The sequence below is a fragment of the Salvelinus namaycush genome, chromosome 18 (genome assembly GCF_016432855.1).
Source record: "Salvelinus namaycush isolate Seneca chromosome 18, SaNama_1.0, whole genome shotgun sequence".
NCBI lineage: Eukaryota > Metazoa > Chordata > Actinopteri > Salmoniformes > Salmonidae > Salvelinus > Salvelinus namaycush.
In genome coordinates, this window is record NC_052324.1 from 32,057,568 (window position 1) to 32,080,625 (window position 23,058).

Consider the following 23,058-nt stretch of genomic DNA (forward strand, 5'->3'; position numbering starts at 1 on the left):
TTCTGCCCTAATAGGTTAAAAGTTTCCTATTAAAAAAACACAAATGCTTTCATCTAACAATTGAGGGCAAAGGAAATATCTCCAACTTCACCAAAACCAACCAACAGTCTTAAAAATATTTTCCCCAAACCTTTGACAGAGTTCAAAATAACAACCTGAAAAATATATTTTAATGGAATTCTGTTATATGGCTAGGATAAGTCTATTGGCTGTGGATTGTTTGGTTTAGAGAGAAGAAAGGACGCAATTCTCTGCTGGCACCTCTGGCTGGTGAGGATAGATAGTGAGTGACAGCTCTCAGGATGACAAGTCCACAAACCTCAGTCAGGGAGAGATGTCTACACAGTAAACAGACTCACTCGTATAACGCTGAATCGTTCACATAGAGTGGAAAAAATACAATTTACTTGTCAGGCCTGAACCTATCTGTACTTGAAAGTATATTTCAGGTATATTTGAAATCAATAGAAAATCTAAAATTCTTATAGCTACTCTGAAATATTTCACCCAGATCGGGTATGCACTGAACATACTGAAAACAATGAGTTTAGCTGTCTTTGAATGCTCAGACCACGAAATGTCAGCCATTTTAGGTCCCTTCCTTGGAGTTTCACACTTCTTCCTTCCCCCACTTTGTTGGAATGGAGAGCTGTGAATGAGTGGTGACGGCTACCAGGTTGTAGCCCCAGGGGGCTTCCACTAAGGAGCAGCCAGAGCAGAGGCCCCCTGGAGAGGGGAGTCCATCACAGGATCATTACCTGCCCATGACGGGAATGAATAATACTGTATGTCAAGATGAAAGATCCACCACCTCAACCCATATTCTTTCTTCCTACTGTCTGTGTGTGTCTCTACTTTATTGGGTATATGGACTTTACTTCCTTGAAGTCAGTTGGACTAAATTGATCAAGAAAACATTGGAAATCAACCCAGCTTGCTGCACATGAACTGAACTTTCTCTGTTGCTGGAATAACACCTGTGAGGCTACAGTGGAAATGATCAGCCTGATCTTGACACCTAAAGGATTCCTGTGGAGACTGCTAGATAGGCTATGGTGCTCGCTGGGTCCATCTGCCAGAGCCCTCCATAAACACAGAGTGGGAAGGGTCACCAACGTTTATACTGAGCAGGAAAGACTACATCCATTGTGAGTCTTCATTTGGAGGTTTTTATTTGCCCAAATTAGCTAAAGAAATATTCAGCTATGCAGAATTGTAATGGATACACTGGGTTATTTATTACGCTTTTACCTCAGAAGGTTGAAATGGGTTGTCACGTGTGCTCCCTCTCCGGCCTCTAGGTCACCAGGCTGCTCTTAGGGCGCACACCTGTCACCAGCGTTACGCGCATAATGACACTCACCTGGACTCCATCACCTCCTTGATTACCTGCCCTTTATATGTCACTCCCTTTGGTTTCTTCCCCAGTCGTCATTGTTGCTGTTTCATGTCGGTGCGCTGTTTGTGTTTCTTGTTTTGTTCATTTATTAAATGTATTCACTCCCTGAACTTGCTTCCCGACTCTCAGCGTACATTGTTACATAGGTGGGGAAGGGTGGACAAGTAGCATAGCTCAACTGGTAAAGAATGGTAAAGTTTGATGAAAAAAGCAAGATGAGGAAATAGATGGGGACTGAAAGACAGACGGTCATGAGATGTGCTCTCACCTGGACTCTCCCTGATTTATGACCATGAACATCTCAGAGGAAGGGTCCTCAGCGATCGCCCCATGGGGTACCAGCAGGCTGACTCCTGCAAGACACAACAACAGGGTCAACAACTACAGTAGGGCTGAAATTCACACAAGGGGCGCTATTTATTTATTTTTTAAACAAACTTTATTTACATTTTTACAACCATAACAATTTAGGCAACAGGGATCTTGATCCAGGAGGAGATTGATTGTCTCTGCTGTAACCAAGAAGCTTGTTCTTGACATCTAACCACTTAGTTAGCAAACCAAATGCATAGCTGGAGCCCTGAGCTGGATAGTTATAAGCAGTGGCGTAGCACAGAGGCGCATAATATTACGCATAAACACAACCACACAGCTTCAAAGCACAATTCATCTATTACAAACAATGCCATTTACCTTGTACAATCTGAGCATACATAAAAACAAGACACAAACAATGCATAAAATCCTGTCTGGAACCTTAAAAAGGTTCGCAGGAGACTAGGAGATAGGCAGGCATTGAATCTCTGTCTGTCTATAAACAGTAAAGGATGTGTTTCGTCGTCGTCCCGCCTGCCATCTCCCTACTGGCAAATCAACTAGTTAGCTTTCATTAAACCAACACCTGCCGCCTTGTCAGACATTTTACTGGTGATCGCTGTATAGGAGCCCTACAGGACCTGTTAAATCATCAGCGTGACAGGGAACATTGGAAGCCAAAATAAATAAACTCACATCTCACATAGGAAAAGTTTGAACATCATCAGTTTACATCCCACAGGAGAGACTGATGTCTAATATTGTATTGAAGGTTGTCTGTGTGTGCATGTTCATGCGTGTGATCAATTGTGCTTGAGTGTGTAGGATATGTATCCACCCTGAAAGAAGAGACTGGCAGTTAGTGATAAGTGTTGGCCATGTATGGCCGTCCATTGAGCGTTGTTAAAGGTACTGCAGATTGGAGGTGTGAGTGATCCACTTGACTGCTCTGAGTCTCTCCACTCACACATCCAGGAGACTGAAGGAGCCTGATTTCACTGTGCCTCTCCAGTGGAACAGAGGGCCCTACACACACGAGGGCCCAGGAGAGAGATGTCAGAGCTACAGTTCACATGGAACTGTTGATCCTGACAGCTGTGGCAGTCCTCATACACTCATCTACCTCTACTTGAAGTTAGGGTCTATGGTAAGAGGCCTGACCCCTGTTTTCCTGGGAGAGCTGGTGGGAATGTATAGCAGTGTTCCCAATTTTAATTGCATTTTTTATTGTTGGACATAATACTGTAAAAACACTAGCAGATCAGCTCCAAGTGATTTTAATTTTGTACTCCCACGTACTCCCACGCATAAGAGAAAGTACTCCCACGCATAAGAGACGTGATCCTATACAAACGTAAGCAAGGTTTGAAATAATTACGTTTTAGTGAAATATTATATCTGTTTGGGCTTCTTGTGGTCATTTTGCAGTCTACATAAAATTGTCCCGCGGCTGAATCTAGTTGATGATCCCTGATGTAGAGGAATAACAAACATCTATAGTAGCTCACTGTACTGTTCCAACCTGGTAAACAACATGGATGAATCCTACAGTACTGTAGCGACATGCGTTAGACTCTAGAGAGATTAAAGGAACCTGGCGTGCGTCCCAAATGGCACCATACTCCCTTTATAGTGCACTACTTTTGACCAGGGCCCATAGGGCACTATATAGAGAATCGGGTGCCCATTTGGGATGCATCCCTGGTTTCACTAGCCATGACATATTTACTAAGCCTACGTTTACTTTTAATTAGTCACGTGTGTGCATGGTTTTGCTAAATTGAGAACTTAATTTTCTCTTAGAATGCACGCACTGGAAAAAAAATGCTATAATGAGACATTATTATCAGAGAGAAGCAATCAAAAAGTAGTCAACCCATCTGTCTTTATAAATCATGTACTGTACCTCATCAGTATTTGGCAACACCAACCGTTTAATTCTGCTTCAAACACAACTTCAAGTGTAATTCAGAGTCTTTAAACACATGTAGCTCACCAGTATTTGGCACCACCAACCGGCCGCCCAGATGCCCAAACACACCCGTGGTTCCCAGCTGATCTTTGGTGGTGTTGAGGTGGGGGCCGTTGGGGGTGAGCAGGCCCGTCTTGGTGCTCCGTCTCTCCACAGTGCTGTTGCTGTAGTCTCGGTTCAGCCCCCTGGGGAAGGTCTCAGGTGGATGGCCTTTGGCAGCATGGTACTCAGCGCGGTCGGCCACACCTAGTGAAACCATAAAGGAGCTCTGAACTTTGACCTTGATGTCTGGCAGGGGGTCAAAGAGCTCTTTGTTGTCTATGGAGTCCTGGAAGCAGATGGGGCTGGAATAGGTCCCACCCACTGTCAGGTCTGGCTGCAGAGAGGAGTTAAGAAGCAGTGGGTTCCCTAGAGAGATGAGAGATGCACACAGCCACATAGTCATTCAGTAATCTAAAACACCTACAGTTGAAGTCGGAAGTTTACATACACTTAGGTTGGAGTCATTAAAACTCGTTTTTCAACCACTCCACAAATTTCTTGTTAACAAACTATAGTTTTGGCAAGTCGGTTAGGACATCTACTTTGTGCAGGACACAAGTAATTTTCCCAACAATTGTTTACAGCCAGATTATTTCACTTATAATTGTCACGTTCCTGACCGGTTTTCTGTTATTTTGTATGTGTTTGACGGTCAGGGCGTGAGTTTGGGTGGGTAGTCTATGTTATGTGTTTCTATGTTGGTTAAAGGGTGACCTGATATGGCTCTCAATTAGAGGCAGGTGGTTTTCATTTCCTCTGATTGAGAGCCATATTAAGGTAGGTGTTTTCACATTGATTGTTGTGGGTGGTTGTCTCCTGTGTCTGTGTCTATGTACGTTGCGCCACACGGGACTGTTTCGGTTTGTTTGTTCGTTCGTTCGGTTTATGTAGTCTGTTCCTGTTTCATGCGTTCTTCGTGTCATGTAAGTTCTTATGTTCAGGTTCGTCTACGTCGTTTGTTGTTTTGTAGTTTGTTAAAGTGTTTTCGTGTTTTTTCGTTTTGTTAATAAATATAATGTCATATCACGAAGCTGCATTTTGGTTCAATCCCTGCTCCTCCTCTTCGGATGAAGAGGAAGAGGAACGCCGTTACAGAACCACCCACCGAACCAGAACCAAGCAGCGTGAATTCGAGCAGTGGCCTGCTACACAGGATTATTGGAGTTGGGAGGAAATATTGGACGGAAAAGGTCCATGGGCACAGCCGGGAGAATATCGCCGTCCCAAAGCTGAGCTGGAGGCAGCGAAAGCAGAGAGGCGGCGATATGAGGAGGCAGCAAGGAGACGTGGCTGGAAGCCGGAGAATCAAGCTCAAGACCGGAGATATGAAGGTACGCGGCTAGCAAGGAAGCCCGAGAAGAAACCCCAAACATTTCTTGGGAGGGGGCTAAGAGGTAGTGGGCCAAGGGCAGGTAGGAGACCTGCGCCCACTTCCCAGGCTAACCGTGGAGAGCGGGAGTACGGGCAGACACCGTGTTACGCAGTAGAGCGCACGGTGTCTCCTGTACGTGTTCATAGCCCGGTGCGGGTTATTCCACCTCCCCGCACTGGTAGGGCTAGATTGAGCGTTGAGCCGGATGTCATGAAGCCGGCCCTACATATCTGGCCACCAGTACGTCTCCTCGGGCCGGCTTACATGGCACCAGCCTTACGCATGGTGTCCCCGGTTCGCCTACATAGCCCGGTGCGGGTTATTCCACCTCCCCGCACTGGTCGGGCGACGGGGAGCATTCAGCCAGGTAAGGTTGGGCAGGCTCAATGCTCAAGGGAGCCAGTACGCCTGCACGGTCCGGTATTTCCGGCGCCACCTTCCCGCCCCAGCCCAGTACCACCAGTGCCTACTCCACGCACCAGGCTTCCAGTGCGTTTCCAGAGCCCTGTTCCTCCTCCACGCACTCTTCCTATGGTGCGTGTCTCCAGCTCAGTGCCTCCAGTTCCGGCACCACGCACTAAGCCACCTGTGCGTCTCCAGAGCCCTGTTCACACTGTTCCTTCTCCCCGTACTCGTCCTGATGTGCGTGCCCTCAACCCGGTGCCACCAGTGCCGGTACCACGCACCAGGTCCATAGTGCGTTTTGAGAGTCCAGTGTGCCCTGTCCCTGCTCCCCGTACTAGCCTGAAGGTGCGTGTCCTTAGCCCGGTGCCTCCAGTTCCGGCACCACGCACCAGGCCTACAGTGCGCCTCATCCGGCCAGAGCCATCCGTCTGCCCAGTGCCATCTGAGCCATCCGTCTCCTCAACGCCGTCTGAGCCATCCGTCTCCTCAGCGCCATCTGAGCCATCCGTCTCCCCAGCGCCGTCTGAGCCATCCGTCTCCCCAGTGCCGTCTGAGCCATCCGTCTGCCCCGAGCCGTCTGAGCCATCCGTCTGTCCCGAGCCATTAGAGCCGCCCGTCTGTCCCGAGCCGTCAGAGCCGTTCGTCAGTCAGGAGCCGCTAGAGCCATTCGTCAGACAGGATCTGCAAGAGCCGCCAACCAGACAGGATCTGCCAGAGCCGCCAACCAGACAGGATCTGCCAGAGCCGCCAACCAGACAGGATCTGCCAGAGCCGCCAACCAGACAGGATCTGCCAGAGCCGCCAACCAGACAGGATCTGCCAGAGCCGTCAGCCAGCCATGAGCGTCCAGAGCCGTCAGCCAGCCATGAGCGTCCAGAGCCGTCAGCCAGCCATGAGCGTCCAGAGCCGTCAGCCAGCCATGAGCGTCCAGAGCCGTCAGCTAGCCATGAGCGTCCAGAGCCGTCAGCCAGTCATGAGCTGCCCCTCAGCCCAGAGCTGCCATTGATCCAGAACTGTCCCTCAGTCCAGAGCTGTCTCTCTGTCCGGAGCTGCCCTTCAGTCCGGAGTTGCCCCTCTATCCTGAGCTACCTCTCTATCCTGACCTACCTCTCGGTCCTGAGCTACCTTATCCCGGTGCTGCCCCTTGTCCTGGTGCTGCCCCTTATCTTAAGGTTAACATTTAAATTAAGTGGGTGTAAGATGAGGGTGGTCATTCTAAGGGGGAGACGTAAGCTGGGATTGACTATGGTGGGGTGGGGACCTCGCCCAGAGCCTGAGCCACCACCGTGGTCAGACGCCCACCCAGACCCTCCCCTAGACTTTTTGGTGGTGCGTTCGGAGTACGCACCTTGAGGGGGGGGTTATGTCACGTTCCTGACCGGTTTTCTGTTATTTTGTATGTGTTTGACGGTCAGGGCGTGAGTTTGGGTGGGTAGTCTATGTTATGTGTTTCTATGTTGGTTAAAGGGTGACCTGATATGGCTCTCAATTAGAGGCAGGTGGTTTTCATTTCCTCTGATTGAGAGCCATATTAAGGTAGGTGTTTTCACATTGATTGTTGTGGGTGGTTGTCTCCTGTGTCTGTGTCTATGTACGTTGCGCCACACGGGACTGTTTCGGTTTGTTCGTTCGTTCGGTTTATGTAGTCTGTTCCTGTTTCATGCGTTCTTCGTGTCATGTAAGTTCTTATGTTCAGGTTCGTCTACGTCGTTTGTTGTTTTGTAGTTTGTTAAAGTGTTTTCGTGTTTTTTCGTTTTGTTAATAAATATAATGTCATATCACGAAGCTGCATTTTGGTTCAATCCCTGCTCCTCCTCTTCGGATGAAGACGAAGAGGAACGCCGTTACAATAATTCACTGTATCACAATTCCAGTGGGCCAGAAGTTTACATACACTAAGTTGACTGTGCCTTTAAACAGCTTGGACAATTGCAAAAAATTACGTCATGGCTTTAGAAGCTTCTGCTGGGCTAATTGACATCATTTGAGTCAATTGGAGGTGTACCTGTGGATGTATTTCAAGGCCTACCTACAAACTCAGTACCTCTTTGCTTGACATCATGAGAAAATCAAAAGAAAATCAGCCAATACATTTTTTTTAGACCTCCACGAGTCTGGTTCATCCTTGGGAGCAATTTCCAAATGCCTGAAGTTACCACGTTCATCTGTACAAACAATAGTACGCAAGTATAAACACCATGGGACCACGCAGCCATCATACCGCTCAGGAAGGAGACGCGTTCTGTCTCCTAGAGATGAACGTACTGTGGTGCGAAAAGTGCAAATCAATCCCAGAACAACAGCAAAGGACCTTGTGAAGATTCTGGAGGAAACAGGTACAAAAGTATCTATATCCACAGTAAAACGAGTCCTATATCAACATAACCTGAAAGGCCACTCAGCAAGGAAGAAGCCACTGCACCAAAACCGCCATAACAAAGCCAGACTACGGTTTGCAACTGCACATGAAGACAAAGATCATACTTTTTGGAGAAATGTCCTCTGGTCTGATGAAATAGAACTGTTTGGCCATAATGACCTTTGTTATGTTTGGAGGAAAAAGGGGGATGCTTGCAAGCTGAAGAACACCATCTCAACCGTGAAGCACGGGGGTGGCAGCATCATGTTGTGGGGGTGCTTTGCTGCAGGAGGGACTGGTGCACTTCACAAAATAGATGGCACCACGAGGAAAGAAAATGATGTGGATATATTGAAGCAACATCTCAAGTCATCAGTCAGGAAGTTAAAGCTTGGTCGCAAATGGGTCTTCCAAATGGACAATGACCCCAAGCATACTTCCAAAGTTGTGGCAAAATGGCTTAAGGACAACAAAGTCAAGGTATTGGAGTGTCCATCACAAAGCCCTGACCTCAATCCTATAGAGAATTTGTGGGCAGAACTGAAAAAGCGTGTGTGAGCAAGGAGGCCTACAAACCTGACTCAGTTACACCAGCTATGTCAGGAGGAATGGGCCAAAATTCACCCAACTTATTGTGGGAAGCTTATGGAAGGCTAGCCGAAACATTTGACCCAAGTTAAACAATTTAAAGGCAATGCTACCAAATACTAATTGAGTGTATGTAAACTTCTGACCCACTGGGAATGTGATGAAAGAAATAAAAGCTGAAATAAATCATTCTCTCTATTATTATTCTGACATTTCACATTCTTAAAATAAAGTGGTGATCCTAACTGACCTAAGACAGGACATTTTTACTAGGATTAAATGTCAGGAATTGTGAGTTTAAATGTATTTGACTAAGGTGTATGTAAACTTCCGACTTCAAATGTAGCTCTCTCTGCAGGAGCCCCATAGGTTGAAGTCAAGTGCACTGAGCACTCTCTGTGAACTGATGGAAAATAGGCTTTTAGTGTGAATAATATGCCAAGCTAGTTGACCAACTCAGAGTTACAGTACAGGTAAATAACCTGGACATGAGAAACTTTAGATATCCAGGCCAGGGCTGAGCCATAGTCACTGGTCAGAGGTAAATGTAATTACCAAGCATACACAGCTTGATCTCCATGATCCATCTGTTGGAGTCAGTTCCTCTCTGTACACAAAGTCACCCTCCTGGAGGACACAGTGCTTCTCTGTCTGTGGGCACAGCACACGGCTGGGGCTGTGTGTTTGTGCATAAGTGTGTGTGTGTGTGGCTGGAAATGGGCTGAGGGGTCTGTGACGGTGACCGTCCTGTAAGTGAGGGGAGTCCTTCAGCTCACAGCATGGACTCAACAGGCCAAGGAGGGGCGTCTTCAGCCACAGCCATTCGACGCCTGGCCACACTGCCAAACACTGTGTGCAGCTATCTGGCACATCCAGACATTATTGCCCCAGGACTCCCTGTGCCACGATAACAGCAGTCAAAAAGTCATTGCTGCCCAGCTGCTGCCTGGTGAGGGGTGGAAGGCAGGAGGCTAATGTTGTTTTATTTTTAGGGAAATCGTTAATTACTGGAGGGCTTGATCCGTGTTGTGCTTCAGGGTGTTTCCACTGCAAGACTAACTAGAGGGTATTCAGGGTGTTTCCACTGCAAGACTAACTGGAGGGTATTCAGTGTGTTTCCACTGCAAGACTAACTAGAGGGTATTCAGGGTGTTTCCACTGCAAGACTAACTGGAGGGTATTCAAGGTGTTTCCACTGCAAGACTAACTGGAGGGTATTCAGGGTGTTTCCACTGCAAGACTAACTAGAGGGTATGCAGGGTGTTTCCACTGCAAGACTAACTGGAGGGTATTCAGGGTGTTTCCACTGCAAGACTAACTAGAGGGAATTCAGGGTGTTTCCACAGCAAGACTAACTAGAGGGTATGCAGGGTGTTTCCACTGCAAGACTAACTGGAGGGTATTCAGGGTGTTTCCACTGCAAAACTAACTAGAGGGTATTCAAGGTGTTTCCACAGCAAGACTAACTAGAGGGTATTCAGGGTGTTTCCACTGCAAGACTAACTAGAGGGTATTCAGGGTGTTTCCACAGCAAGACTAACTAGAGGGTATTCAGGGTGTTTCCACTGCAATACTAACTAGAGGGTATTCAGGGTGTTTCCACTGCAATACTAACTAGAGGGTATTCAGGGTGTTTCCACTGCAATACGAACGAGAGGGTATTCAGGGTGTTTCCACTGCAATGCTAACTAGAGGGTATTCAGGGTGTTTCCACAGCAAGACTAACTAGAGGGTATTCAGGGTGTTTCCACAGCAAGACTAACTAGAGGGTATTCAGGGTGTTTCCACAGCAAGACTAACTAGAGGGTATTCAGGGTGTTTCCACTGCAAGAATAACTAGAGGGTATTCAGGGTGTTTCCACTGCAAGACTAACTAGAGGGTATTCAGGGTGTTTCCACTGCAAGACTAACTAGAGGGTATTCAGGGTGTTTCCACTGCAAGACTAACTGGAGGGTATTCAGGGTGTTTCCACTGCAAGACTAACTGGAGGGTATTCAGGGTGTTTCCACTGCAAGACTAACTGGAGGGTATTCAGGGTGTTTCCACTGCAAGACTAACTGGAGGGGATTCAGGGTGTTTCCACTGCAAGACTAACTGGAGGGTATTCAGGGTGTTTCCACTGCAAGACTAACTAGAGGGTATTCAGGGTGTTTCCACAGCAAGACTAACTAGAGGGTATGCAGGGTGTTTCCACTGCAAGACTAACTGGAGGGTATTCAGGGTGTTTCCACTGCAAGACTAACTAGAGGGAATTCAGGGTGTTTCCACAGCAAGACTAACTAGAGGGTATGCAGGGTGTTTCCACTGCAAGACTAACTGGAGGGTATTCAGGGTGTTTCCACTGCAAGACTAACTAGAGGGTATTCAGGGTGTTTCCACTGCAAGACTAACTAGTGTGTATTCAGGGTGTTTCCACAGCAAGACTAACTAGAGGGTATTCAGGGTGTTTCCACTGCAATACTAACTAGAGGGTATTCAGGGTGTTTCCACAGCAATACTAACTAGAGGGTATTCAGGGTGTTTCCACTGCAATGCTAACTAGAGGGTATTCAGGGTGTTTCCACTGCAAGACTAACTGGAGGGGATTCAGGGTGTTTCCACTGCAAGACTAACTGGAGGGTATTCAGGGTGTTTCCACTGCAAGACTAACTAGAGGGTATTCAGGGTGTTTCCACTGCAAGACTAACTAGAGGGTATTCAGGGTGTTTCCACTGCAAGACTAACTAGAGGGTATTCAGGGTGTTTCCACTGCAAGACTAACTAGAGGGTATTCAGGGTGTTTCCACAGCAATACTAACTAGAGGGTATTCAGGGTGTTTCCACTGCAATGCTAACTAGAGGGTATTCAGGGTGTTTCCACTGCAAGACTAACTAGAGGGTATTCAGGGTGTTTCCACAGCAAGACAAACTAGAGGGTATTCAGGGTGTTTCCAGAGCAAGACTAACGAGAGGGTATTCAGGGTGTTTCCACTGCAAGACTAACTAGAGGGTATTCAGGGTGTTTCCACGGCAAGACTAACTGGAGGGTATTCAGGGTGTTTCCACTGCAAGACTAACTAGAGGGTATTCAGGGTGTTTCCACGGCAAGACAAACTAGAGGGTATTCAGGGTGTTTCCACTGCAAGACTAACTAGATGGTATTCAGGGTGCTTCCACAGCACGACTAACTAAAGGGTATTCAGGGTGTTTCCACAGCAAGACTAACTAGAGGGTATTCAGGGTGTTTCCACTGCAAGACTAACTAGAGGGTATTCAGGATGTTTCCACTGTAAGACTAACTAGAGGATATTCAGGGTGTTTCCACTGCAAGACTAACTGGAGGGTATTCAGGGTGTTTCCACTGCAAGACTAACTAGAGGGTATTCAGGGTGTTTCCACTGCAAGACTAACTGGAGGGTATTCAGGGTGTTTCCACTGCAAGACTAACTAGAGGGTATTCAGGGTGTTTCCACTGCAAGACTAACTGGAGGGTATTCAGGGTGTTTCCACTGCAAGACTAACTGGAGGGTATTCAGGGTGTTTCCACTGCAAGACTAACTGGAGGGTATTCAGGGTGTTTCCACTGCAAGACTAACTAGAGGGTATGCAGGGTGTTTCCACAGCAAGACTAACTAGAGGGTATGCAGGGTGTTTCCACTGCAAGACTAACTGGAGGGTATTCAGGGTGTTTCCACTGCAAGACTAACTAGAGGGTATTCAAGGTGTTTCCACAGCAAGACTAACTAGAGGGTATTCAGGGTGTTTCCACTGCAAGACTAACTAGAGGGTATTCAGGGTGTTTCCACGGCAAGACTAACTAGAGGGTATTCAGGGTGTTTCCACTGCAATACTAACTAGAGGGTATTCAGGGTGTTTCCACTGCAATACTAACTAGAGGGTATTCAGGGTGTTTCCACTGCAATACTAACTAGAGGGTATTCAGGGTGTTTCCACTGCAATGCTAACTATAGGGTATTCAGGGTGTTTCCACAGCAAGACTAACTAGAGGGTATTCAGGGTGTTTCCACAGCAAGACTAACTAGAGGGTATTCAGGGTGTTTCCACTGCAAGACTAACTGGAGGGTATTCAGGGTGTTTCCACTGCAAGACTAACTAGAGGGTATGCAGGGTGTTTCCACTGCAAGACTAACTAGAGGGTATGCAGGGTGTTTCCACTGCAAGACTAACTGGAGGGTATTCAGGGTGTTTCCACTGCAAGACTAACTGGAGGGTATTCAGGGTGTTTCCACTGCAAGACTAACTAGAGGGTATTCAAGGTGTTTCCACAGCAAGACTAACTAGAGGGTATTCAGGGTGTTTCCACTGCAAGACTAACTAGAGGGTATTCAGGGTGTTTCCACAGCAAGACTAACTAGAGGGTATTCAGGGTGTTTCCACTGCAATACTAACTAGAGGGTATTCAGGGTGTTTCCACTGCAATACTAACTAGAGGGTATTCAGGGTGTTTCCACTGCAATACTAACTAGAGGGTATTCAGGGTGTTTCCACTGCAATGCTAACTAGAGGGTATTCAGGGTGTTTCCACAGCAAGACTAACTAGAGGGTATTCAGGGTGTTTCCACAGCAAGACTAACTAGAGGGTATTCAGGGTGTTTCCACAGCAAGACTAACTAGAGGGTATTCAGGGTGTTTCCACTGCAAGACTAACTAGAGGGTATTCAGGGTGTTTCCACAGCAAGACTACCTAGAGGGTATTCAGGGTGTTTCCAGAGCAAGACTAATGAGAGGGTATTCAGGGTGTTTCCACTGCAAGACTAACTAGAGGGTATTCAGGGTGTTTTCACGGCAAGACTAACTAGAGGGTATTCAGGGTGTTTCCACTGCAATACTAACTAGAGGGTATTCAGGGTGTTTCCACTGCAATACTAACTAGAGGGTATTCAGGGTGTTTCCACTGCAATACTAACTAGAGGGTATTCAGGGTGTTTCCACAGCAAGACTAACTAGAGGGTATTCAGGGTGTTTCCACAGCAAGACTAACTAGAGGGTATTCAGGGTGTTTCCACTGCAAGACTAACTAGAGGGTATTCAGGGTGTTTCCACAGCAAGACTAACTAGAGGGTATTCAGGGTGTTTCCAGAGCAAGACTAACGAGAGGGTATTCAGGGTGTTTCCACTGCAAGACTAACTAGAGGGTATTCAGGGTGTTTCCACGGCAAGACTAACTGGAGGGTATTCAGGGTGTTTCCACGGCAAGACTAACTAGAGGGTATTCAGGGTGTTTCCACGGCAAGACAAACTAGAGGGTATTCAGGGTGTTTCCACTGCAAGACTAACTAGATGGTATTCAGGGTGTTTCCACAGCACGACTAACTAGAGGGTATTCAGGGTGTTTCCACAGCACGACTAACTAGAGGGTATTCAGGGTGTTTCCACTGCAAGACTAACTAGAGGGTATTCCGGGTGTTTCCACTGCAAGACTAACTAGAGGGTATTCAGGGTGTTTCCACTGCAAGACTAACTGGAGGGTATTCAGGGTGTTTCCACTGCAAGACTAACTAGAGGGTATTCAGGGTGTTTCCACTGCAAGACTAACTGGAGGGTATTCAGGGTGTTTCCACTGCAAGACTAACTGGAGGGTATTCAGGGTGTTTCCACTGCAAGACTAACTGGAGGGGATTCAGGGTGTTTCCACTGCAAGACTAACTGGAGGGTATTCAGGGTGTTTCCACTGCAAGACTAACTAGAGGGTATTCAGGGTGTTTCCACAGCAAGACTAACTAGAGGGTATGCAGGGTGTTTCCACTGCAAGACTAACTAGAGGGTATTCAGGGTGTTTCCACTGCAAGACTACCTAGAGGGTATTCAGGGTGTTTCTACAGCAAGACTAACTAGAGGGTATTCAGGGTGTTTCCACTGCAATACTAACTAGAGGGTATTCAGGGTGTTTCCACAGCAATACTAACTAGAGGGTATTCAGGGTGTTTCCACTGCAATGCTAACTAGAGGGTATTCAGGGTGTTTCCACTGCAAGACTAACTAGAGGGTATTCAGGGTGTTTCCACAGCAAGACTAACTAGAGGGTATTCAGGGTGTTTCCAGAGCAAGACTAACGAGAGGGTATTCAGGGTGTTTCCACTGCAAGACTAACTAGAGGGTATTCAGGGTGTTTCCACGGCAAGACTAACTGGAGGGTATTCAGGGTGTTTCCACTGCAAGACTAACTAGAGGGTATTCAGGGTGTTTCCACGGCAAGACAAACTAGAGGGTATTCAGGGTGTTTCCACTGCAAGACTAACTAGATGGTATTCAGGGTGTTTCCACAGCACGACTAACTAGAGGGTATTCAGGGTGTTTCCACTGCAAGACTAACTAGAGGGTATTCAGGGTGTTTCCACTGCAAGACTAACTAGAGGGTATTCAGGATGTTTCCACTGTAAGACTAACTAGAGGATATTCAGGGTGTTTCCACTGCAAGACTAACTAGAGGGTATTCAGGGTGTTTCCACAGCAAGACTAACTAGAGGGTATTCAGGGTGTTTCCACAGCAAGACTAACTAGAGGGTATTCAGGGTGTTTCCACAGCAAGACTAACTAGAGGGTATTCAGGGTGTTTCCACTGCAAGACTAACTAGAGGGTATTCAGAGTGTTTCCACAATAAGACTAACTAGAGGGTATTCAGGGTGTTCCACAATAAGACTAACTAGAGGGTATGCAGGGTGTTTCCACAGCAAGACTAACTAGAGGGTATTCAGGGTGTTTCCACAGCAAGACTAACTAGAGGGTATTCAGGGTGTTTCCACTGCAAGACTAACTAGAGGGTATTCAGAGTGTTTCCACTGCAAGACTAACTAGAGGGTATTCAGGGTGTTTCCACAGCAACACTAACTCGAGAGTATTCAGGGTGTTTCCACTGCAAGACTAACTAGAGGGTATTCAGGGTGTTTCCACAGCAAGACTAACTAGAGGGTATTCTGAAGCTGAGTGCTGCTTCTCGTAACTTTCAGTGCCTGAAAATGATAAAGTGCAAAATGTAACAATATTAAAAGCTATTGCTCTGCAATCAAAAACCGAGGATATAATGGGAAATGTTACATTTGACGGAACTGATATAAAGAAATGGAACAGTGTGGAGCAATGAGAAGTAATTTTTTGTTACTGATTGATAGTGATTTGTTACTGATTGCAGTAGACATAGAACAGGTCTCAAGAAAATTCAGCTGCACAAGCCATGGACAGATATATAATGCATTTCAGTAGACATTGCTTAAGCTTTCAACCTGACATGTGAACAGCCATGTGCATTTTTCTTCTTCTGTCAGTGCAGTGGAGAAAAATCTGATTATTGCTTGAGTGTGGATCTTTAAAATGGTGGATCAAAATGGAATTGTGGAGGAGGTTGGATGAAAGAAGTTAATGAAATGGACCTCACGTTGAATACCTTGAGGGATATGTTTGGAATTGGATCTCTGATTAAAAATCTTTCACAGCCAGCCGTAATGCAGGGAGACAGGGTCAAGCCTAAAGACTCATTCACCACTCTGCCTAAAACCATGTCATGGCAGGAGCGATCTCAAGCATTAAGGGCCTTTTTAAAGCAATCACAAGGCATGACAAGCTACTGATTCATAAAAAAACACACGAGTAAAGCTATGTTTTTCTCTCAATGTGTTTAACCGGACGTTATTGGGCTTATGAAAAATCTACCGGAATAAGGTAAACTGGAAAAAAAACAGGTCAAGCATAATAAAATACATGCTATTCGTTAGTCTCCCCCCTTCCTCTGTAAAATAAGAATCCATAGCTGAAATGAGAAAGCAGAGAATATGAGCTATATTTCAGAGGCTCATTTAGCAGGCTGACGGAGAAGGGAATAGAAGAATGGAGTGATGGTGGCCGGTGGAGGGCACAGCAGGCAGCTCCTGAAAACCTGGCCTATTTAAATACGATTGATGGCCTGCTGGATGTAGCCCGGCACCGTCCCCCAGCTCCCCAGCCTCCCCCTCCCTGGCGCGTGGTGAGGTGCATGCATGACTTCCCAGGCCTTGGGAGCATTGGATGTGCATGGCTCCGGCAGGGTTTTTCACAGCGCTGTCACAACTAGACAGAATTTATCACCCGCCGCTGTGATGGCTATCACTTGTGCTAACCCAGAAGTGTCACTGACAGTAATATCAATGCATGTAGCAAGGCTGCCTGGGACAAGCCACAGACCCAGCCACTGTTATGAACAGAAATGATTTCTGTGCACAACAAAAATTGAATTGATGTTCACTATTCCATGCTTTTCACATTTATCCATCAGTGGATTTGGCTGGGGCTATCTGACGACAGGGAAGGGGGTTTGGTTGCTTCACAGTCAAATGTGTGAGGTCTGCAGCCAGGGGGTCACAGGAAGTGTCCGTCAACAGTTGATAACCTATGTCTGCAATAACAGAGTAGCTGGTCTATCAAAATAGAAGGACAGATCATTTCAGTGATTATGATAATATAAATCCTAGGCAACTGTGCAGGATAATGCACCGTGCCGCCTCAATGCCAACACATGCAATCTATCACCAGCAGCGGCAGCATTCCTAAAGGAACCTTGACAAACTCCTGCCTGCTGTTTGGCCTTGTGTGAGACAGGGCATACAGTGACAGGCAGCGCTAGCTCACCTTGTCTGGTGGTCTTGAAGTTGAAAGACTGGAAGCCCCCGGTGAGCGCGGACGAATCGATGACATCAACGCCGTAGTCGCTCTGGTTTTTCCGGTACAGCATGACGGCCACCACAAGGACAGTCACAGCTATGATCCCCGCCCCCAGCCCAGAGTAAAGAGCCACGTCGTTGGAGCCATCCATACCTGGTACACACACATAGACAGACACACAGAAACGACAGTCTCACTGGATGTATGCTTAGCGAAAATAATAATGTGTAAGAAGCTTAACTAAGGCAGAGTAAAGAGACATTGAAAAGGGACATGAGAGAATGGTGGTGGTAGTGATTCTAATGTGGTAACATTCTTGGGCATCTCAAATATTAGATGACATATTCTACAGTATACTGGTTTTGCATTGTTTTAAGGAGCTTTTGGAGAGTGAATTCCTTTTGAAGCAGTGTGCTGGCTGTACATCTCAACATACCCTTTAACTGCTCAACTGACATGCTCCTCTTCTCACCACACACAGGACTAGATGGGAAAATTTTGCCTCTACACCGCTGTTACACAAGACATTCATAAAGCTGTTAACAGTGAGACGGAGGGAGGTATAACTGCTTTCAGACACACTAGTCTATATCCTATAAATATATGGTACATACTAAACTACATAGTATGACCAAATGGTCACCGTCTGATAGTGACAGGAAATGATCCGAGGCAAATTCATTTAAAGGAGCGCCGTTATGAAAATTATGTCACTCACCAAATGTTCATCTCCCCGTTCTAGAACTCTGAACTCAATGGTTAAATTAGTTGTTTTTGTACATTTTACCCATTTTTAGTGATATCCAAATGGTAGTTACAGTCCTGTCCCATCGCTGCAACTGCCGTACGGACTCGGGAGCGTCGAAGGTCGAGAGCCATGTGTCCTCTGAAACACGACCCTGCCAAGCCAGACTGCTTCTTGACACGCTGCCCACTTAACCCAGAAGCCAGCCACACCAATGTGTCGGAGGAAACACCATACAGCTGGCGACTGAAGTCAGCGTGCATGCGCCCGGCCACCACAAGGAGTCGCTAGAGCGCGATGGGACAAGGACATCCCAGCCGGCCAAACCCTGCCCTAACCCGGACGACGCTGGGCCGCCTCATGGGGCTCCCGGTCGCTGTCGGCTGCGACACAGCCCGGGATCGAACCCGGATCTGTAGTGACGCCTCTAGCACTGCGATGCAGTGCCTTAGATCGCTGCTCCACTCGGGAGGTCCTCAACTCAATGATTTGACCCAGAATGTGTTGCAAACCCAGGCAACAACCACCCAAGCACACATTACGTGAGTGAGCCTGTCTGTCAGCCTAATGAAGGCTCATTACAGACACTGCTGCAGCTCCAGTCAAGGTACCGCCTGACAATCATTTCAGCAGGTGTCAGGCGGTATATGCACGAGAGAGAGATTATCTGATCTGAGACCCACCAGAGGATACAAGTGAGGAATCACTGCAAATTGGTCAAATTAGCTTGTTTGCAATAATTACACTCCATTAATCACCTACAATATAGCACATGTTCAGTTGTCACAAGAGATCAATCTCTCGGCTCAATCCGAGAAGGAAAGCCCGTTGTGATGTCACACTTGTGAAGAGTGGACAGTTGAGTGATGGAATGGTAGAACATGGTTCTAATTCTGTTCAGAACCTGACTACAAGTTTTTTTGATGGGTGTGATGGCTGTGTAAAATGCAGGTAAATTAAAGTTAACCAAATAGGTAGGTGTAGAAAGTAGGTGCCCATAACAAAAAAACTGCTAATACTCTGATTCTGGACCCTGAACTTTCATCTAGTGACAATTTGGTCATTTTATGCCTCAGAAATTAGGTCAAGAGTTGGGGGTTGAAGATAAAAGAAATGCAGAAAGGAAGGACTCACTTTGAGGTTTAACATCATGCAGCAGCTTTCCATCTGCAAAGACAGAGAGAATGTGAAAAGGAGAAAGAGACACGAGGTGATTAAACACCAGCCCTGACTGTGTCCCAAATGGCGCCCGATTCCCTTTATGGTGCACTACTTCACCACAAAAGTAGTGCACTATAAAGGGAATAGGCTGCCATTTGGGACACTACAGAACAAGGTGATTAAACGCCAGCCCTGTGTGAGTGAGGTATCCTACTAGTGCACGTCTTTCAATCATGTGGAGATGCCCTACCACTGAGATATACAGATACAGACTGCCCAGATTATGATGACATCATTACCAGACTCAAATCAACATGGATAAAAGTGAGGGAGAGATTGGCAAATGGGTCTGAAAAATACTTTGATCATGATCATCTCTCTCCTTCACAAGGAGGAAAAGAAAAGGGTCAAACATTTTTGACAATTTATGATTACCAATGGAAAATTGGAGCTTAACAATGCTTCTTTTGTACCGAAGAAGCCCAAAATAACAATCCTACTTTGTAAAACATTCTTTTTCTTTCTTTCTCTTTCTTTTTCTCTTTCTTTCTTTCTCTTTCTTTCTTTCTTTCTTTCTTTCTTTCTTTCTTTCTTTCTCTCTTTCTCTCTTTCTTTCTTTCTTTCTCTTTCTCTCTTTCTTTCTTTCTCTTTCTCTCTTTCTTTCTCTCTTTTTCTTTCTTTCTTTCTTTCTTTCTTTCTTTCTTTCTTTCTTTCTTTCTTTCTTTCTTTCTTTCTTTCTTTCTTTCTTTCTTTCTTTCTTTCTTTCTTTCTTTCATCAGACAGACAGAGACAGACAGAGACAGACACTGTATATACAGTATATATACAGAGTGCATTTGGAAAGCATTCAGACCTCTTGACTTTTTCACATTTTATTACGTTACAGCCTTATTCTAAAATTGCTTAAATAGTTTTTTCTTCCTCATCAATCTACACACAATACCCCATAATGACAAAGCAAAAGGTTTTTCAATTTTTTTGCAATTGTATTAAAAATGTAAAATAAAATATCACATTTACATAAGTATTCAGACCCTTTACTCAGTACTTTGTTGAAGCACCTTTGGCAGCGATTACAGCCGCGAGTCTTCTTGTATTTGGGGAGTTTCTCCCATTCTTCTCTGCAGATCTCAAGCTCTGTCAGGTTGGACGGGGAGGCCCGCGACCACTGTACAGGTATTGTCAGGTCACTTCAGACAAGTCCGGGCTCTTGCTGGGCCACACAAGGACATTCAGAGACTTGTCTCGAAGCCTCTCCTGCGTTGTCTTGGCTGTGTGCATAGGGTCGTTGTCCTGTTGGAAGGTGATCCGTCGCCCCAGTCTGATGTCCTGAGAGCTCTGGAGCAGGTTTTGATCAAGGATCCCTCTGTACTTTGCTCCGTTCATCTTTCCCTCGATCCTGACTAGTCTCCCAGTCCTTGCCGCTGAAAAACATCCCCACAAGATGATGCTGCCACAGCTATGCTTCAACGTAAGGATGGTACCAGGTTTCCTCCAGACATGACGCTAAGAATTTCAGGCCAAAGAGTTCAATTATAATTTTAATTTTAACTTTTTAGTCATTTTCATGTAGAGTTGATTGTGTGTTTGGGATCATTGTCTTGCTGCATGACACAGCTGCACTCCAGCTTGAGATCACAGACAGATGGTCTGACATTCTCCTCAAGTTTGCCAAAAAGGACATGGAAGCACCTGGATGATCATCAAGTTTTGGAAGAATATCCATAGTGGCAGATGAGTCAAACATGGAAGGTAGTGTGACAAGCCAAGACAACGCATATTGTAAAAAATTTGCAAACATTTCTAAAAACCTGTTTTTGCTTTGTCATTATGGGCTATTGTGTGTAGATTGCTGAGGATTTTTTATTGATTTAATACATTTTAGAATAAGGCTGTAACTTAACATAATATATTCTTATTCTGAAATTGATTAAATATTCCCTAGACATTTTTGCAAATTTCTTAAACATGAAAAACAAAAATACCTTATTTACATAAGTATTCAGCCCCTTTGCTATGAAACTCGAAATTAAGCTCAGGTGCATCCTGTTTCCATTGATCATCCTTGAGATGTTTCTACATCTTGATTTGAGTCCACTTGTAGTAAATTTAATTGATTGGACATGATTTGGAAAGGCACACACCTGTCTATATAAGGTCCCACAGTTGACAGTGCATGTCAGAGAAAAAAAACAGGGCATGGGGTTGAAGGAATTGGCCGTAGAGCTTCGAGACAGGATTGTGTCGAGGCACAGATCTGGGGAAGGGTACCAAAACATCTGCCGAATTGAAGGTCTCCAAGAACACAGTGGCCTCCATTCTTAAATGGAAGAAGTTTGGAACCACCAAGACTCTTCCTAGAGCTGGCCGCCCGGCCTCATGGGTCTCCCGGTCATGGGCCTTGGTCAGGGAAGTGACCAAGAACCCGATGGTCACACTGACAGAGCTCAGAGTTCCTCTGTGGAGATGGGAGAACCTTCCAGAAGGACAACTATCTCTGCAGCACTCTACCACTCAGGCCTTTATGGTAGAGTGGCTAGACGGAAGCCACTCCTCATTAAAAGGCACATGACAGCCCACTTGGAGTTTGCAAAAAGGCACCTAAAGACTCTCAGACCATGAGAAATATGATTCTCTGGTCTGATGAGACCAAGATTGAACTCTTTGGCCTGAATGCCAAGTGTCATGTCTAGAGGAAACCTGGCACCATTGGTGCACAACTGAGCAAGAGGACAAGTACATTAGAGTGTCTAGCTTGAGAAACAGACGCATCACAAGTCCTCAACTGGCAGCTTCATTAAATAGTACCCGCAAAACACCAGTCTCAACGTCAACAGTGAAGAGGCGACTCCGGTACGCTGCATTGTATTGACAACTGTGGTCAGAACTTCCAAACTGTGGTAAAAACTGAATGCACCCTCCATGTCTTCAGTGATAGCTACACTCTCGTGATGCTGGGGGACGTTTCGCATGAACACTACAGGAGGGATTACCATAGTGTTATCATGCACTGAGAGCTCTAGCAATGTGGACTTCATTTCAGTATGTGTATTTGTCCAACAAATCCCTGTGTGGCAAGCTGTTCATATGTGTTAATGACGGGTCCTGTTGTGATCAGTGTAATGGAGATATGGCTTATGGAGATGACAGTGAAGGTTAGGACCGCAATCTAGAAAGGAAAGAGAAAGGAGTAAGGGACTTACTCTGGGTACACATTCCTCCAGTGCAGTTCTCTGTGGTGTCGCTGGGCCCATCACACATCTTGCCCCTGTGTCTGGGTGGTGGGTCATTGCACTCCCTCCTACGCTGTCGCTCACACTGCACACTGCACAGTGTCCACGCGCTCCACTCCTCCCAGCCACCATCAACTGTGGATGAGGAAATGGAACACGAACACAGAGACAGAACAGAAGGTGAGGCGGTGGTCCATCTCAGAGCGCATTCACTCCACATTAACCCTCAGGTTCTTCTCACATAATGGGAACGCTCTTCTTTCCCCCATGCAAAATGAAACCCCTTGATGTAGCCGTGCATGTTTATACTCATGTTCCTCTGTCGTCTGTGCCATTTGATCTAGGAGGAACCCCTCATGCACAGATAACTAATATTGGTAGACCATACGGTGCCAAAAGAGATTTCTTGGCAGAGTTTTGCGGAGACCGTAATCGGTCTCTATGCACAATCTCTGGAGAACGACGCAATTTATTTTGTAGCGTTCCATGAGTTCTAAAAGCACTCTGCGCTACATTCTTTCACAGTTTTCTTCCCAGCTAATTTAATGCAAATGTATGTGTTTATATGATGCAGAGAATACAGAGTGCGTTTGGGTTGACCATGTTAGTGCATACATATTGTGCTCTCGCCAGGTAGCTTCTTCCCTAACCAATCCAGTCTCTCCCTTGTGATTGGCTTTTGAAGACAGTTACGGTAAGTAAGACTGAGAACTATTACAAACTATTTTCTGGGACAGGAAGACACATAACAGCAGCAGCATACAACATACAGTGGGGTCCAGAAATATTATTATTTCTATTATTGGTTCCCTCGATAAAGATGAGCAAGAAAGA

At 46.0% G+C, this 23,058-nt stretch overlaps 1 protein-coding gene across 1 annotated transcript in view; it reads right to left on the bottom strand.

Annotated features, from left to right (window-relative positions):
* LOC120063363 (netrin receptor UNC5D-like) overlaps nt 1-23,058 on the bottom strand; it is a 280,363-nt gene that overhangs the window by 28,169 nt on the left and 229,136 nt on the right. Inside the window, exons 7-11 of the mRNA XM_039013708.1 lie at nt 22,195-22,359; nt 18,965-18,997; nt 17,053-17,238; nt 3,711-4,094; nt 1,668-1,752 (exon numbers count right to left, since the gene is read on the bottom strand). Of these exons, the coding sequence (XP_038869636.1) occupies nt 1,668-1,752; nt 3,711-4,094; nt 17,053-17,238; nt 18,965-18,997; nt 22,195-22,359 (853 nt within the window). The remainder of the gene's footprint in view (nt 1-1,667; nt 1,753-3,710; nt 4,095-17,052; nt 17,239-18,964; nt 18,998-22,194; nt 22,360-23,058) is intronic.